This window comes from Phocoena phocoena, chromosome 2 (genome assembly GCF_963924675.1).
Source record: "Phocoena phocoena chromosome 2, mPhoPho1.1, whole genome shotgun sequence".
Taxonomy (NCBI): domain Eukaryota; kingdom Metazoa; phylum Chordata; class Mammalia; order Artiodactyla; family Phocoenidae; genus Phocoena; species Phocoena phocoena.
Genome location: NC_089220.1, coordinates 114,014,480 through 114,031,017, shown reverse-complemented (window position 1 = coordinate 114,031,017; position 16,538 = coordinate 114,014,480). Strand labels below are relative to the sequence as shown.

At 37.6% G+C, this 16,538-nt stretch overlaps 1 protein-coding gene and 1 non-coding gene across 2 annotated transcripts in view; one reads left to right on the top strand and one right to left on the bottom strand.

Annotated features, from left to right (window-relative positions):
• MYO9A (myosin IXA) overlaps positions 1–16,538 on the top strand; it is a 216,825-nt gene that overhangs the window by 186,402 nt on the left and 13,885 nt on the right. Inside the window, exons 35-38 of the mRNA XM_065900167.1 lie at positions 608–736; positions 1,540–1,645; positions 2,411–2,542; positions 3,439–3,562. Of these exons, the coding sequence (XP_065756239.1) occupies positions 608–736; positions 1,540–1,645; positions 2,411–2,542; positions 3,439–3,562 (491 nt within the window). The remainder of the gene's footprint in view (positions 1–607; positions 737–1,539; positions 1,646–2,410; positions 2,543–3,438; positions 3,563–16,538) is intronic.
• Positions 2,691–2,763, bottom strand: TRNAG-UCC (transfer RNA glycine (anticodon UCC)). Its single transcript has one exon. It is a non-coding gene; the product is annotated as a tRNA-Gly (tRNA).

Here is a 16,538-nt window from a genome sequence, read left to right as displayed (position 1 = left end):
CCAGGAATAGATCTTTTTGAATCACATGTAGGTGCAAAGTTTGTCCTTGTGTCACCAAGAATCTACGCACAGGCATCATTCATCCTATATCATCGCAATCATCTCATGTATAACCCTGGGGAGTTTATAAGTGAAGCAGAGTAAAGATTTTCTTTATATTTCCTAAGCTTAATTATCACTGTCATTTCATCTCTGAGAATGACTTAAAATCAGTTTGACTTTTAGAAACTGTCCTTTGGGCCTTTTTTATGTTTGTCATCTGAAGCATCACTACTAGAAGTATCGTTCATAGACCAATCCACAAGAGAAGTACAGAAATTGAGAAAAAGCATTTAGAAACATTTATAGCAATTTAACAGTGCCTTGACATGAAAACTTGTGATCTTATTTTACACATCTGTCAGTCCGCGACATTTGAAAAACAACCAACAAACAAGAACTGTTCCTTTACCACAGTAGGAGCACTGTTCCAAAGCATGGAATTAGATTGTAGAAGATAGTCTGATTAAGAACATGAAGGCATTTTTCCGTCATGGTAGTTTCTAAAGTGAATTATTTGACTCTCTGCATGTTTTGGCTTTCTTATCTAACTCCTGTCTCTGAATAGATGCTGAGAATGTAAACCTAGATGACTATAACATACACGTCATTGCAAGTGTATTCAAACAATGGCTTCGTGATTTGCCCAATCCACTCATGACCTTTGAACTCTATGAGGAATTTCTTCGAGCTATGGGTAAGCACAGGCTTCCTGGGTTCAGGGAAGGCCTGCACTTGGGAAAGGAATGCCATCTTCATATTAGATTATTTAGCCATCCTCTCAGTTGGTTTAGTTCATATAGATCCAAAAGTGATACAGTCAGTACAAAACTGCCAGTGAACTCTCACCTATTCAAATGTTAACCTTTTTAGAAACTCATTAAAAGGTCAGTGTCCTAAAAACTTTCTGAGCAGGTCACCTAGTTGCTTCTTACAAAGAGATTGAAAGACTAAGGTTATAAACAAATTTAAAAATTAAATAGGAGATTTATATTCATTTAAATTGTGAATCTAGGCAAGAACCCAGTGTAAAGTTGGCTATCTATTTTAAGCCATGACTAACATGTTGGTTTAGTTTTTCGGTGCTACAGATGTGTAGGATATTGATTAGGGCCTACCTACAAGTGTTTAGGCCCTGAGGCCTGACTCCTCAATTCCCATAAGACTGATTTATAACTTATCTAACAGTTGATTAATTTTAATGGGGAATTGGTTTGCCACAAAATGCCTGAAAAACTAGGGCATCTCTTGCCCCTTGCTATAATCAAAAATTACTGGGCTATAGATTAAAACTCATGAGACTGCTTAGAGAGTATAGAACTCAAGCAAAGGGAGATTATTGGTAACTGTGAGTTGTTCTTCTGCTATACAGGTATAGCTAAAACTCCTAAAAATCAACCCTAGAGCCAGTCTCCCTTGCTACCTAGTGTCTGTCCAGAAGGAGTATGTAGTGTATAAGAGAGGATATTCATTCTTATTTGCTGCTCTTACTGCTTTCAGGCCTTCAGGAGAGGAAGGAGACAATCCGTGGTGTATACTCTGTGATTGACCAGCTCTCCCGAACTCATCTCAATACACTGGAACGCCTCATCTTTCATCTAGTCAGGTAACTTCAAGAAACAAAGGAACACGTAACAGTTTCTCTTGGATTCTTTTAAATAAATGAAGAGCTCCTTCGTATGAAAAACTGACAGATCTTTTTTTTTCCTGTTGATAAAGTCAATGCCTCAAACAGGTGGTTATGATTCCTTGGAGCAGAAATCCTCAGCTGAGTTAGATTGCATGGCAGGTGCTTCTCTGCCCTGTTTGAGCCATGTAACACCTCAGTCTCATGGTGGCACTATGTAGCCTAGCCTGTACCCAACTCCGGAGCTAGAAAGGCTGTTTGTCTTTTGACATAACCTAATTCATAGGAGGAGGGTTCAGACGGAGCTCAGGAATTGACTGACAAAAGACAATTCAGGGGTAGTCTCTCTTCTTCTGATTGTAAATATTAGCAATAGTTGGGAAGAAAGCCACCTTTTTCTTTGGATAAATATCTTATATGACTGTTTGAAAATGCCTTAAAGTGTCTACATTCTGTAGACATGTATCATCTAGTAACGGTGACCTGGGGCAGTGAGTCACAAATTTTTCCTTGATCAGCTATCTGCTTGCCTGAATTGCTTCAAGGAACAGAGTAAAAGTACACTTTCCAGAGGCAAAGGAACAGATTTGGGAAAAGTCTACAGTATCTTCCTTCAACTGATAGGAACATCTTTCCAGTAGTATGCAGTTGATGTCATTGATCTTCTTTCTCTCATCTCTTCTGCCTACCTCCCTGCAATTTTCCTTTTTCATCCTAGTTTCACTTGGTTTTTTTGTTTCTTAGGATTGCTCTACAGGAAGACACTAATCGAATGTCTGCTAATGCTTTGGCCATTGTATTTGCACCCTGCATTCTCCGCTGCCCTGACACCATCGACCCACTACAAAGTGTGCAGGACATCAGTAAGACTACCACGTAAGGCCAGTCACCATCACCTCTACAAGACCCCAGGGACTTCTGAGTCAGTGTAGTCACTTTATCCAGATATCAAACATAGTGAATGATTTCTTTTTTTTTCCTTTTTCTTTTTTTGACCATGCTGCATGTCTTGCAGGGATCTTAGTTCCCCGACCAGGGATCGAACCCGGGCCCCCTGCAGTGGAAGTGCAGAGTCCTAACCACTGGACCACCAGGGAATTCCCCTAGCAAATGATTTTTTTTTTTTTTAAGTTCATATGTTTTTAATAAGATTGCTAGGTGCCACTGGACTTTTTTATGCTGAAGATGAAAAATTCCTTTAGGTTCTATTCACCTAAGCATCATTTGTTTTGAAGGGCCTTATTTTTTAAATTTGGCTTTTCTTTAGGAATGATTATAGTTTCCAAATGTATTTTTAAAATACCATTTTACCAAGTTACATATACTTTGTTTTCCTGTAACCTAGTCGATAACTATAGTCTTATGGCTCCGAATCCCTTTGGTCTTAATACTTCAATATTCCTGTATTTCACCTTGCCCTTTTTTCATGGACCTCTGATTTCTTTCTAGAGTGGTGATTCTTAACCTTTTCTGCAAAAGGAGCTTTCCCCCAAAAAGCCTAGTGTTTGTGTCCCATTCCCAGAGAGTGATTTAATTGGTCGGGGGTGTGGCCTAGGCATTGGGACTTACAGCTGCTCCTCAGATGGATACTAAAGTGCAGCCAAAGTTGTGAACCACCATTATAAACCCTGTCTCTGAGCTCATAAAATAAGGGATGTTGATTTTTCTTTTATCCTCCAACTATCTACCACACTTAGCTGAAAAATAGTCTGTGGGTGCTACAATTTGTTTGATTGACTTCAGCACTTAACATTTCTCTTTTCCTGTTTCAGCTGTGTGGAGCTGATTGTTGTGGAACAAATGAATAAATATAAGGCTCGTCTCAAAGACATCAGTAGCCTGGAATTTGCTGAGAATAAGGCAAAGACCAGGCTGTCACTGATTCGTAGATCAATGGTAAGATGCAGGACATGGAATCACAGGGGGAAATGGGAGCCTTCCTCAGATTTTAAGTACACATTATGATATGTAGAGAGAGATTATTCTCCGAATCTTTTTCACATGGAACAAGTGAAAAAAAAAAAAAGTCACCTTATCTCAGGGTACTATGTATGCCTCATGTTTGTTCTTTGAGCTGTCTTTAGTTATATACACAGAATACAGTTAACTATGTAGAATTTTTAAAATCAAGTATTTGGGTAAAATGTTGGTGGTTTAATAATTTGCCCTGTTTTCTTTTCCTGTCCTTTCTATGAAAACGTAACCCACCCTAACTTTTGAGTCTACTTTCTTCCACCGTCTGTTCCCAACCTCAACCATGTCACTTTTGGTGGTCCTGCCAATAGTTCTGGGATGTAGAGAACTTACTCACTTGCAAGAATGTGAGTCATAGGATATAGAACTCCACTATGAGTCTACTATTATCAAATAAAGATTTCTTTGAGGGTTTATTGCTAGGTTTTGAAAAAAGCCTTACAAAAATGATAATTTATTTCTTCCACTTGCCCATTTGTCTGTTTAATATCTTCCTTTGTAACTGGTGACCTATATATAAACAACTCCATTTCACACTGACCAATAATCAGTAGGGTCTAGATAACTGGAAACCTATTGTTGCATTAAAGTTTAATTATTGCCCATTTACTACCCTTCCCCTGAATTGTAAAACAAAACTGTATTAGTGAACACCCAATCAGATCCCCAGTAAATCTCTAAAGAGAAACAGGCTTCCCCATCATTGTGCCCATGTTTTTGCAGAGGCCCAGCAATACTTCCTCTATACTTGGTAGTTTATACTCAGGTTAGCATTAAAGTAACTCCATTTCTTCCTTTACTATTAAACTGCCTGGCACAGGACAAGCGCACAACAAATGTCTGTAGATTAAGTTAATGAAGGGTGTTCTCTAAAAACAAACATAAACACAGAATTTCTCCAGTCAGTAAAGGTATTAAATAAAGCTCATCACAGAACACGTTCTGAATCTTTTCTCCAGGAAATGAAAACAGAAACCCCATTTAAAGGTGAAACCCTGGGCTTCCCTGGTGGCGCAGTGGTTGAGAGTCCGCCTGCCGATGCAGGGGACACGATGTTCCTGCCCTGGTCCAGGAAGATCCCACATGCCGCGGAGCGGCTGGGCGCATGAGCCATGGCCACTGGGCCTGCGCGTCCGGAGCCTGTGCTCTGCAACGGAATAGGCCACAACAGTGAGAGGCCCACGTATCGCAAAAAAAAAAAAAAAACCCTTTCTGTAGTACGAATTTTTATGAACTCATTTCTGAGAGGCCCAAGTTAGCAGTGCCCATCCAGGGAAGACAGGAAGAGACCTTTTACTATAAGGCTACTTTTCAAAGCAGGTAGACAAGCTGTGCTTTTTTGCTGATGCTGCAGAAGACAGATATATTCATTCCATTGAAAGATTAAACCTCTTTAATGGGGCAATGACATGTACATTCTAACCTTCTGCTTTCCTTTTCATGTCCTTCCTAATCCAGAAACCTGTACTAATTGCAGTTAGATTTATGAGCATTACCCGCAATTCAGTCTCGGTATGTATTAATATTGCAATGTGTCACAGCCACTTTACATTATTGTCTCTCATCCATCCAGGAGTTGTTCTGCTCTGTCTATCATCCATGCCTGTCCACCCTCCATGTGCAGCCCCAATTCAGGTCCCACTTCCTGATCAGCCTTCACTTGCTTTTCTCTTACTCTCTCTCTTTAGAACCTTTATTTTCTTTCCTCTGTGTCATGCAGTTGAACAATGTCCATTTATAATATACTGGTTTTTCCTCTTTGTCAAATAAGCCTCTTTGTGGATTTCTTCTTTGGTTGGATCATTGAAAGGTGAACATTGAAAGCATTAAGGTATCAAATAAATTTCTGCTCTGTGAGCTTTGTTCTCATCAGTCTCTTCCTTTATTACATAAAAACCTATTACTGTTTTTAGCATCCTCGATCATTAGAAATGCTTATTTGCCCATTTCTATCGGTGACTTTGATGGTGTCTTCCTAGACGTAGAAGTATGACTGTTATCTACTTAGCATTTTTTAGACAGTGCTGCAAGTAGTAGTGAGCAAATTGATGGACTGGTTCTAGACTTAAATAATAATAGTATAATAGATCTCATACCAGGATTTCATATAAAAAAAAGAATGGAGAGATGGAACACCAATATATATGGAAACTAATTGCAAAGACTATCCATCTATGTGTAACCAGTTCATTAAAGGTGTCAATTTGCTGGGATATAAATGTCAGTCGGTTTTGCTTTTTATCTAGTAACTGCCTTCCAACTCTACCATGTCAAAATCCCCTTTTCTCCTGGATATCAACTACCTTAACAGCATCTTTTGACTATTCCATAATTTTTAAATGCTCTAGTCTTAGTCTGGTATTTAAGACTTAGTTCTCTTCATATTATATCTTCATATTATAACATCAGCCACAGGCTTGATCCAGTACTCATCACTTTCTTCCAGGACAGACTAGACCTTAATCTGGGGCTGAAAACTTTGGGGGTGAGTGAGTGGGTTCTTTTTGTCACACACTTCTGCCCTCCCTCTTTTTTTCCTTGTTTTTTTTTTTTTTTTAATTTTGAAATTCCAGAACATACCTGACTCCAAGAGTTGTTTTTTTTGTTTTTGTTCTTTTAAATTATTTATTTATTTATTTATATTTTGGCTGCATTGGGTCTTCATTGCTGCGTGTGGGCTTTCTCTAGTTGTGGCGAGTGGGGACTACTCTTTGTTGTGGTGCGCAGGCTTCTCATTGTGGTGGCTTGTCTTTGTTGCAGAGTACAGGCTCTAGGCACGCAGGCTTCATTCAGTAGTTGTGGCACGTGGGCTCAGTAGTTGTGGCTCACAGGCTCCAGAGCACAGGCTCAGTAGTTGTGGCTCACGGGCTCTAGAGCGCAGGCTTAGTAGTTGTGGTGCACGGGCTTAGTTGCTCCATGGCATGTGGGATCTTCCCGGCCCAGGGTCGAACCTGTGTCCCCTGCCTTGGCAGGCAGATTCTTAACCACTGCACCACCAAGGAAGTCCCTGCCTGCCCTCTTTCTTGTGCTGTTTCTTCCTCTGGTGTTGAAACTGAGAGAAGTGATATAGGAGAGGCAGAATTCTACGTGATATGCCAGTACTGAGGTGACAATATTCTTGGTTGTTCAGCACTACTATTCAAATTCATTGTCAGTAGGCTAAATGAAGATAAGTGGTATCTCCAACTGACCCTGCTGACAGTGAGCAGAAGGCTATAGGCATTGGCAGTCCCTTGCTTTGGTTACACCTTCTGGCTAAACCTGACAGATGGCATTCATACTGTGTGACTCTGATATGTATGTCTTTTTTTTGCCTCAAGACGTTACCCAATCAGATCTACCTCCCATGGCCAGTTCTAGGGCCTACAAGCACACTGGGGGAAAGGTTACATTTTTCATACCTCTTGGTTCCCAAGAACTCAAGGTGGGTAAGTCTTGCCTATCTCTCTATCTGACTCTTCCCACCACACTCTTTTTCCCCACTTCTCTTTTCCCCTGTGCATATAACAGAGTTGCAAATCAGTAAGTCTTTTGCCTATACAGACAACCAAACGGAATGAAATACCAGTTTCCCTTTCTTTTAGATGAACTCAAACCTTGATTCTTACCTTCTGGATTCAGTGATGACACTGCCGTTTTCCTGTAAGAGGGGAGGGAATATCCTCTTTTCATAAACTCTATGTTTCCCTGAAATTCCAATAACCCCCCTTTCTTTTTAGCCTTTTTAGATTTACATTGAGGGAAAGGTGTTAGAATATTGATCACAGTATTGATTTAAAAAAATGAAACTTTCAGTAAGCCCTGAGAGGAGAAGCTGGTACCAACTACTCTTGGCTCCTTAAAGCTAGAAGAGCTGCTTAATTATCCTCAGCTTTGGATCTTAGCCACAAGTCTGGAACAAGAGGAAAAATCCCACTTAACATCCTATTGCATATGCATCTCTAGCTGTAGAAAAGGTGTTAGTCCCAGACTTAAGAGCAAGACCGTGTCTAGGACGTATTTGGTATTCATTCAGCATCTAAGGGATTGAATCTAAGAATTGAATCTAGGAGAGAGCAGTGAGTTTTAGGATATTCACTACAAATAAACTAATCAAAGTCATTAGTATTCAGGTCTTCATAGATGAAAAAAATTGCTGTTCCTTAATTAAATACAATGGTGACTTTGCTGAAATGAAGAGTGAAATGCATTTTTGAAAAGTATGTTATATTATTGCCAATGTGAAAAGTCATTTGGGTTGGGTGTTGAAAGATGAGTAGTAATTTAACAAATGGTGAGAAGACAGGGGGACGACAATTCCAGAGGCAAAGAAGCACGAAACAGATATCTGTGAATAATGACTGCCTTGTGTAGCTGGAGCTGGTCAGGTGGTATGGAAGTGGCAGAAGAGTTTGGAAAGGTAGACTGGAACCAGATGTGCAGCATTAAGAATTTTGGGGCTTCCCTGGTGGCCCAGTGGTTGAGAGTCCACCTGCCGATGCAGGGGACACGGGTTCGTGCCCTGGTCTGGGAAGATCCCACATGCCGCGGAGCGGCTGGGCCCGTGAGCCGTGGCCGCTGAGCCTGCGCGTCCGAAGCCTGTGCTCCGCAGTGGGAGAGGCCACAACAGTGAGAGGCCCGTGTACCACAAAAAAAAAAAAAAAAAAAAATTTTGAATTTTCCCGTTTTGAAGCCCTTGGGAACTATGGAAAGGTTTTGAAGTAGGGGAATGTCACCATCATTTCTTTTCGAAAAATAGCTGGTAGCATTCTAAAGAAGAATGGATTAGAGATGGGCAAGACTGGCAGCCATATATCAGTTAGGAGACTCTTGACTTGTAAGTAATCATATTTGCCATCACTATAATAGGTTGAATCCTGATCATGTCATTTTGAAAGTATGTTTCTGCTACCATGTACTTTCCACGGAATTAGATTTATGGAGCATAATCTTTGACTCTAGGCTATTCCCAGAGTAGGATTTCGGAATATGATATGCTCACAGTCCATCCAGTTATGCCTCTTATATAACAAATGGGGTTTTTTTGTAGCTTATTTTTGTTATAATTCTAAGCATAAGTATTGATTTAGTATTATTTAAGATAATGTAATATGAAGAATATAATTTGAAATAAAGTTTACTAATCTATAGAACCCTCACAAATTATCCTCTTGAAAGATGTTACACACAAAGGTTTTCATAGCCAAACAAATTTTAGCATATAATGTGCAGTACTTCCAAAACTTTACCTGTGGAGTGCTTTCTTCATAATGAGTCTAGTTGAACAGGGGTTCTTAAAGCATTTTAAAAACAACATTCTAATTTTTAAAAATAGTATCAGTTGCTATTTTATGTACTCAGTTTGGAATTTTAAAATTGCTCTAAGTCTTTTCAGGATTTTCTTGTGGCGCTCATAGTGGTTGACAGTACTTATAAATTTTGCGTCATCTAGGCTTATTGAAGAACTTACCTGCATGTCTCTGTTAGAAATTTGCATACCTGCAATTCTGTATCATTGTGGATCTGTGGGGGTAAGCCATGCAACTGACAACACCAAAAGAAGCAAGAAATGCCCTTCCAGAAGTTAAGTATTAATAATTGGAAAGTTAAGAATCAGTTGAAATGTGGCAGCTTTGAAGAGCTCCAAAGGAAAAAGATATTCCAAGTGTGGACTTGATTCTAGCAAAGGGTCCTGTCATTTCCTTATGTTAGTGCATGCTGTCTAAGTCTGCTGTTCACATTCAGGTGATTTGACATAATAAGAGTCAGACCCAGAGAATGAAGATTTTCTGAGAATATAGAAGTGTTCTTACTGTTTCTGGTACTGACCAGAAAGTATTTTTGTAGTATTAATCTTTTTTTTTTTTAAGAGATAATTGACATATAACAGTCTTAGTTTTAGGTATAGCACAATGATTTGATATATGTATATATTGTGAAGTGATTATCATAATAAGCTTAGCTAACATTCATCACCACATACAGTTAATAATTTTTTCTTGTAATACGAACGTGTAGTGTTCTCTTTGATAACACCACAACAGAAGACCCTTGCTTCTTCTATTCCTCCGGAACCCTCTTTCAAAGATCATGATGGTAAGCAAGAGGCATTACTTGAAGATCCACATGCAGTAAACATGCAGCGCCAATGATGAGGAGGATTAGGCACGGGACCTCTTTGGGAGAGTAGGCAAAAGGAGAACAGTATTTGTGCTCCTTTTTGTGAGTTGTGAAAGAAGCATCTCTTTTGAAACCTTGAAATCATCTCTGTCAGATGTGGACAAATGGGAAGAAAAGTTATGTAGGGAATTCTTGTAGATAGAATTCCATAGGAGTGGAAGAACTATAGTAATATCTGGCAAGGGGATGTGACGCTCTTCAAGAGGCCTGAAAATTAGGTTTGGGGGAATAAAAGGCAGAAGTTAGGAAGTAAGGAAATATAAGGATTCTGTGATCTTGGGCTGACAGGATTATATGTGAGAGAAGAGAAGGTGAAGATTTACAAACAGCAGAGTGAGTGAGCCAGGTGGGTTGAGAGTTTAGAGAGTAAAAAGTACAGAATACTAGACAAGAATAAATGATGGTAGCTCCCTATGCAATTTTTGCTGCTAGATCTACCAGTTGTATCCTAAAAATCAATTGTTAAATATTTTCATTTCACTCTTTTATATCCTTTTTTAAAAAATTCAGATTTGAAACTTAATACTAGCTCTTTTTGTATAATGATGTACTCAGTGCTTTTAAAGAAGCTGTTTTCTCACAGAACTTGAAAGATAAGCTATTTTATATTTATCATTTTCAAATGACTGGAATTATTTCTTTCTCTTACAGTATATAATATCTTTTAAAATTAGGCATTTGATAAATCTAAGATCTTGTGTTTCTACATAAAAGACACATTTACATACTTGTTTCATGCTCATTGTGGAAAAATTTGAACAGTAGGGTAAAGTGCAAAAAGCAGGAAGAAAATCACAATTTTCTATTAATATTTTAGAATACTTATATTTCCCTTGAACTTTTTCCTTATGTATATGTAGTGAAGTTATGACAGTCCTATGGTAGTCATAGTTTTGTTTCTTTTATTATTATTATTTATTTATTTATTTTTGCGGTACGTGGGCCTCTCACTGTTGTGGCCTCTCCCGTTGCGGAGCACAGGCTCCGGACGCGCAGGCTCAGCGGCCATGGCTCACGGGCCCAGCCACTTCGCAGCATGTGGGATCTTCCCAGATCAGGGCATGAACCCGTGTTCCCTGCATTGGCAGGCGGACTCTCAACCACTGCGCCACCAGGGAAGCCCTTTTTTTATTATTTTAGGAAGATTTTTGTAGAGTTAAAACATGAATTCAATTCAGTATTGTAAATCCATTTAATATTTTTAAACTTACAGTTTTACTAAATAAAAATGAGACTACCTTCCATCTATGTTTCTTCAGAGGTACTTCTCATTTTAGACTACACTTTAGACACATCTTTTTTTCCTTCCCATTCTCTTCTGCAGATGAGACCTGTCTTCCTAGCCCCACTTATTGATTCATTTTCGTTTATTCTCATTCATTTTTTCAACAAAAATGTAACAGTTCTGTTGTGTTTTAGGCACTTGTGCTAGGTGCTGGAGGTATAGAAATGACAAGATCTCTTCTTTAGATAAATTAACAGTCTAGTAAGCAAAGGTATAAATAGTTGTAGTTCAGTTTACTAAATCTCATCTTGTCTGTTCAGAAAGCTGTAGGGAAGCATAGAGAGCTAGGTGACTTAATACCTGAGAACACTGAATAAACTTCAATGGCTAGAATGTAAGATTTCTTGGTAAGAATGAAGGAAGGGAAGAGTGATATAATGAATTAGCAAATAAGTTTTTGGGTTCTCAAATTCCAGGATTAGTAGTTTGGATTTGATCTTTTTAGGCCTTGAGAGGCCATCAAAGATTGTCTAAGAGTTTCCTCTTTTAAAAACACTGGACATAAAGTTTCACAGAGGAATTTTACCAACCCTTTAAAAACATAACAATACAATTTAATCTGTTCCAGAGCTGAGAGGGAAAAGGTCTTTTTTAATGAAAAGAGTGTAACGTTGGTACTTTTTAACACCCTGCCCAAAAAAGAAAAACTAACAAAAATTTTACACGAAAGTATTAAAGGCAGCAGAGTACAGGATGGGCTCTGGACTAAACTTTTGTGTTTAAATCCTAGCACCAGATTACTAGCTATTGTGACATGGGCAAGTCATTTAATCTCCATGCCTCAGTTTTCTCATGTATAAACTGGAGTTAATAGTACCAGACTCACAGGATTAAATGAGTTTATACTTGTAAAGTCATAGAACAGGACTTGATACACTGAGATATATATATATTTACACACATATATATACACATATGTGTATATCAATAAAACACTTGATATATAAATTCAGAACTGCCTCATCTGTGAATATTAATCCCCAAATCCCAAGTTAAAATATTAGCAAGCATAGCTCAGTGGCCCATAAACATAAACTTTGACTAAGTGTGATTTAACCCAGGAATGCAAGAATGATTAGGTTAGCATAATTCACCATGTTAATTGATCTGTAGGAAAAATATAATATTATCCTCATAGATATTTAAGGGGCATTTGATATAATTATACAGGTATTATTTTTTTTAATTCTTATTAAAATAGGGATATATCTATAATTCCTTAGCATGCTAAAATATATCTGTTATATCCCCCAAACCAGTATCTTGCTTAATGGAGAAACATTGGAAGCTTTCTAATTAAAACTGGGAAAAGGCAAGAATGTCCATTATCCTCACTGTTATTTGCCCTTGATCTGGAGGTACTATCTAATGCAATTAGGTAATAAAAAGGAATCAGAGGTATAAAACTTAATAAGAAGAAGTAGAATTATCACTATTTTCATTATGATTGTATATATGCAAAACTCAAGAAAATCAACTAAAAAATAATTTAAATTATAGGGTATCTGAGTACCATTGGTAACTTTGATATGTACTACCCATTGGATGATATAATGGAAGAAAAATGCCCATTTTTATTAGCATGCACTCAAAACAGCAACATAAAATACCAAAGAATATACTTAAGAAACGTAGAACAAGAAATGTGGAAGATTTATACAGAGAGAGTCTTAAACCCCAAGAATTACAAAAGAAGATTTGAACAAATAAATGCATTTGGAAAGGAAGACTGAATATATAAAGATGTCAGTTCTTCCTAAATTCATCTATTCATTTATTGTTCTGACATCCAGTAGGATGGAGAGAGGATCTGTTGAGACTCACCTAAACTTTCAGACTCATAAGACTACCGTGAGCTACACTTGGCATCAGAATCATGTAGAAGAATATGGGACAGGAAGCACAGCATGCCAGCAGACAACATAAGGTCTTCCTTTTATGCCAGAGTCGTTGTAGCGAGTCATGCTGCCACGCCACCATCAGGGTGTTAGCTATATTTTTAGTCTCTCAAGTCACAGCTCAAGTGCAAGGAAAAAGAGGTCCACATTTAGTGGTTGCAGATCTGTTCTGCCTTAGAAGTTTCATGCCTCCACAGGAGTCAATATCTTTCATAAAATTCCAGACATGGTTTCCAGGGTCCCTGCAAGGGATATGTCTAATTACAGCAGACTCCACACTCAAAGAGTCTAAATATATAGGTTCCAACTAGATATTTATAATTTATCATTACTTCTTCAGATGCCAATCAGGATAATTTTTGCCAGAGACAATGTTGTCTAGTAACATCATTTACATGCTACCTTTATCAGGTTTCCAGGGTCCTGAGCTAGAACATGGACCAAAGATCAAATTCTCATAGACAAGGAAAGAGTTTTGTAACATTTTACCAACAGATGTGATGTCAATAAAAACAACAAAAGAATATTTCGGGGGACCTTGACAAGATGCTACTAAAATTGATAATAAGAAAATAAGGAAGCAGGAAAACTAAGAAAATCCTTAAAAAAGAAAAAGAAAGGATCATAAACATTAAAGTGAGTGACATTTCAGAGGTATACTATTCAATAAATGGTGAAGGAAGAAAGGATAGTCATGTGGAGAGAAAACAAGAAAAATTTTGATCTAAATTAATCAAAGACTAAAAATTTAAAAATAAAAGTGCTAGGAGTATAGTCATCTCTCAGTATCCACAGGGAATACTATGATAGGGGTTTCAGAACCCCCGCCCCGACAGATACCAAATTTCTAGGATGCTCAAGTTCATTATGTAAAATGGCAAGGGGCTTCCCTGGTGGCGCAGTGGTTAAGAATCCGCCTGCCAGTGCAGGGGACACAGGTTCGAGCCCTGGTCTGGGAAGATCCCACATGCCGCGGAGCAACTAAGCCCATGCACCACAGCTATTGAGCCTGAGCTCTAGAGCCCATGAGCCACAGCTACTGAGCCCATGTGCCACAACTACCGAAGCCCACATGCCTAGAGCCTGTGCTCTACAACAAAAGAAGCCACTGCAATGAGAAGACTGTGAACCACAACGAAGAGTAGCCCCCGCTTGTTTCAACTAGAGAAAGCCCACGCAGCAATGAAGACCCAACACAGCCAAAAATAAACAAAATAAAGTTCCTGTTTAAAAAAAAATGGAATAGTATTTGCATATAACCTACACACATCCTCCCATTATACTTTATTTTTTATTTGAAGTATAATTGATTTACAATATTCAAGTGTACAGTATACTGATTTGATATTTTTATACATTACAAAATGATCACCACAATAAGTCTGATTACCATCTCTCACCATAGAAAGTTATTACAATATTATTGGCTATATTCCCTATGCTGTATATTACATCCACATGACTTATTTACTTTATAACTGGAAGTTTGTACCTTTTAATCTCCCTCACCTATTTAACTCATCCCCCTACCCGCCTTCTCTTTGGCAACCACCAGTTCTTTGTATCTATTAATCTGTTTCTGTTTTGTTATGTTTGTTTGTTTGTTTAGATTCCACATATAAGTGAAATCATGCATTACTTGTCTTTCTGTGTTTGACGTATTTCACGTAGCATAATCTAGGTCCATCCATGTTGTTGCTAATGACAGGATTTCATTCTTTTTTTATGATTAATATTCCATTGTGTGTGTATGTATGTGTGTATACACATACATGCATACATATAATATATACTTCATCTTCTTTATCCAGTCATCTATCATTGAATACTTAGGTTGCTTTCATATGTGGGCTATTGTAAATAATGCTGCAGTGAACATAGGGGTGTATATATCTTTTCAAATTAGTGTTTTTGTTTTATCTGGATAAATATCCAGGAGTGGAATTGTTAGATCATATGATAGTTCTATTTTTAATTTTTTGAGGATCCTTCATACAATCTTCCATGTACCAATTTACATTCCCACCAACAGTGCACAGGAGTTCCCTTTTCTCCACATCCTCACCAACACTTACCTGCTATCTTTTTGATAATAGCCATTCTGACAGGTGTGAGTTGATATCTCATTGTGGTTTTGATTTGCATTTCCTTGATGATAGTGATGTTGAACATCTTTTCATGTGTCTGTTGGCCATCTGTATGTTGTCTTTGGAAAAATGTCTATTGAGGTGCTCTGCTCATTTTTTAATTAGGTTGTTTGTCATTTTGAAGTTGAGTTGTATGAGTTCTTTGTATATTTTTGGATATTAACCCCTTGTTAGATATATCATTTGCAAATATCTTTTCCTGTTCAGTAGGCTGCCTTTTCATTTTGTTGATAACTTCCTTCACTGTGCAGAAGCTTTTTAGTTTGATGTAGTCCCATTTGTTTATTTTTGCTTTTTTTTCGCTTGACTAAGGAGACATATCCAAAAAAATATTGCTAACACCAGTGTCAGAGAGCATACTGCCTGTGTTTTCTTCTAGGAGTTTTATGGTTTCAGGTCTTACATTTAAGTCTTTAATGCATTTTGTGTTTATTTTTGTATATGGTATGAGAAAGTAACCCAGTTTGATTCTTTTGCATGTAGCTGTTCAGTTGTCCCAACACCATTTGTTGAAGAAGCTGTCTTTTCCCCTTGTATATTCTTGCCTCCTTTGTTGTAGATTAATTAACCATATAAGCATGGGTTTATTTCTGGACACTCTGGTTTCTGTTCCAGTGATCTATGTGTCTGTTTTTGTTCCAGTACCATACTGTTTTGATTACTGTAGCTTTGCAGTATATTTTGAAATCAGGGCATGTGATACCTCTAGTTTTGTTGTTCTTTCTCAAGATTGGTTTGGCTATTTGGAGTCTTCTGTGTTTCCATACACATTTTGGAATTATTTGTTCTAGTTCTGTGAAAAATGCCATTGGTGTTTTGATAGAGATTACATTTAATCTGTAGATTGCCTTGGGTAGTATTTGTGATTTTAACAGTATTAATTCTTCCAATCCATGAACATGGTATATCTTTCCATTTGTTTGTATCATCTTCAGTTTCTTTCATTGGTGTCTTTTAGTTTTCCAAGTACAGGTCTTTTATCTCCTTGGCTAGATTTATTCCTAGGTATTTTCTTCTTTCTGATGCAGTTGTAAATAGAATTGTTTTCTTAATTCCTCTTTCTGATAGTTCATTTTTAGTGTATAGAAACACATCAGATTTCTGTATGTTAATTTTGTATCCTGAAACTTTAGTCAATTAATTTATTCTCATATTTTTTCAGTGGTATCTTTAGGATTTTTTTTATATGTATGGTATCATGTCATCTGCAAACAGTGACAGTTTTACTTCCTCCTTTGCAATTTGTATTCCTTTTATTTTTCTTGTCTGATTACTGTGGCTAGGACTTCCAATACTATGTTAAGTAAAAGTGATGAGAGTGGGCATCTTTGTTTCTGATCTTAGAGGAAATGCTTTCAGCTTTTCACCATTGAGTGTGATGTTAGGTTTGTCATAAATGGCGTTTATTA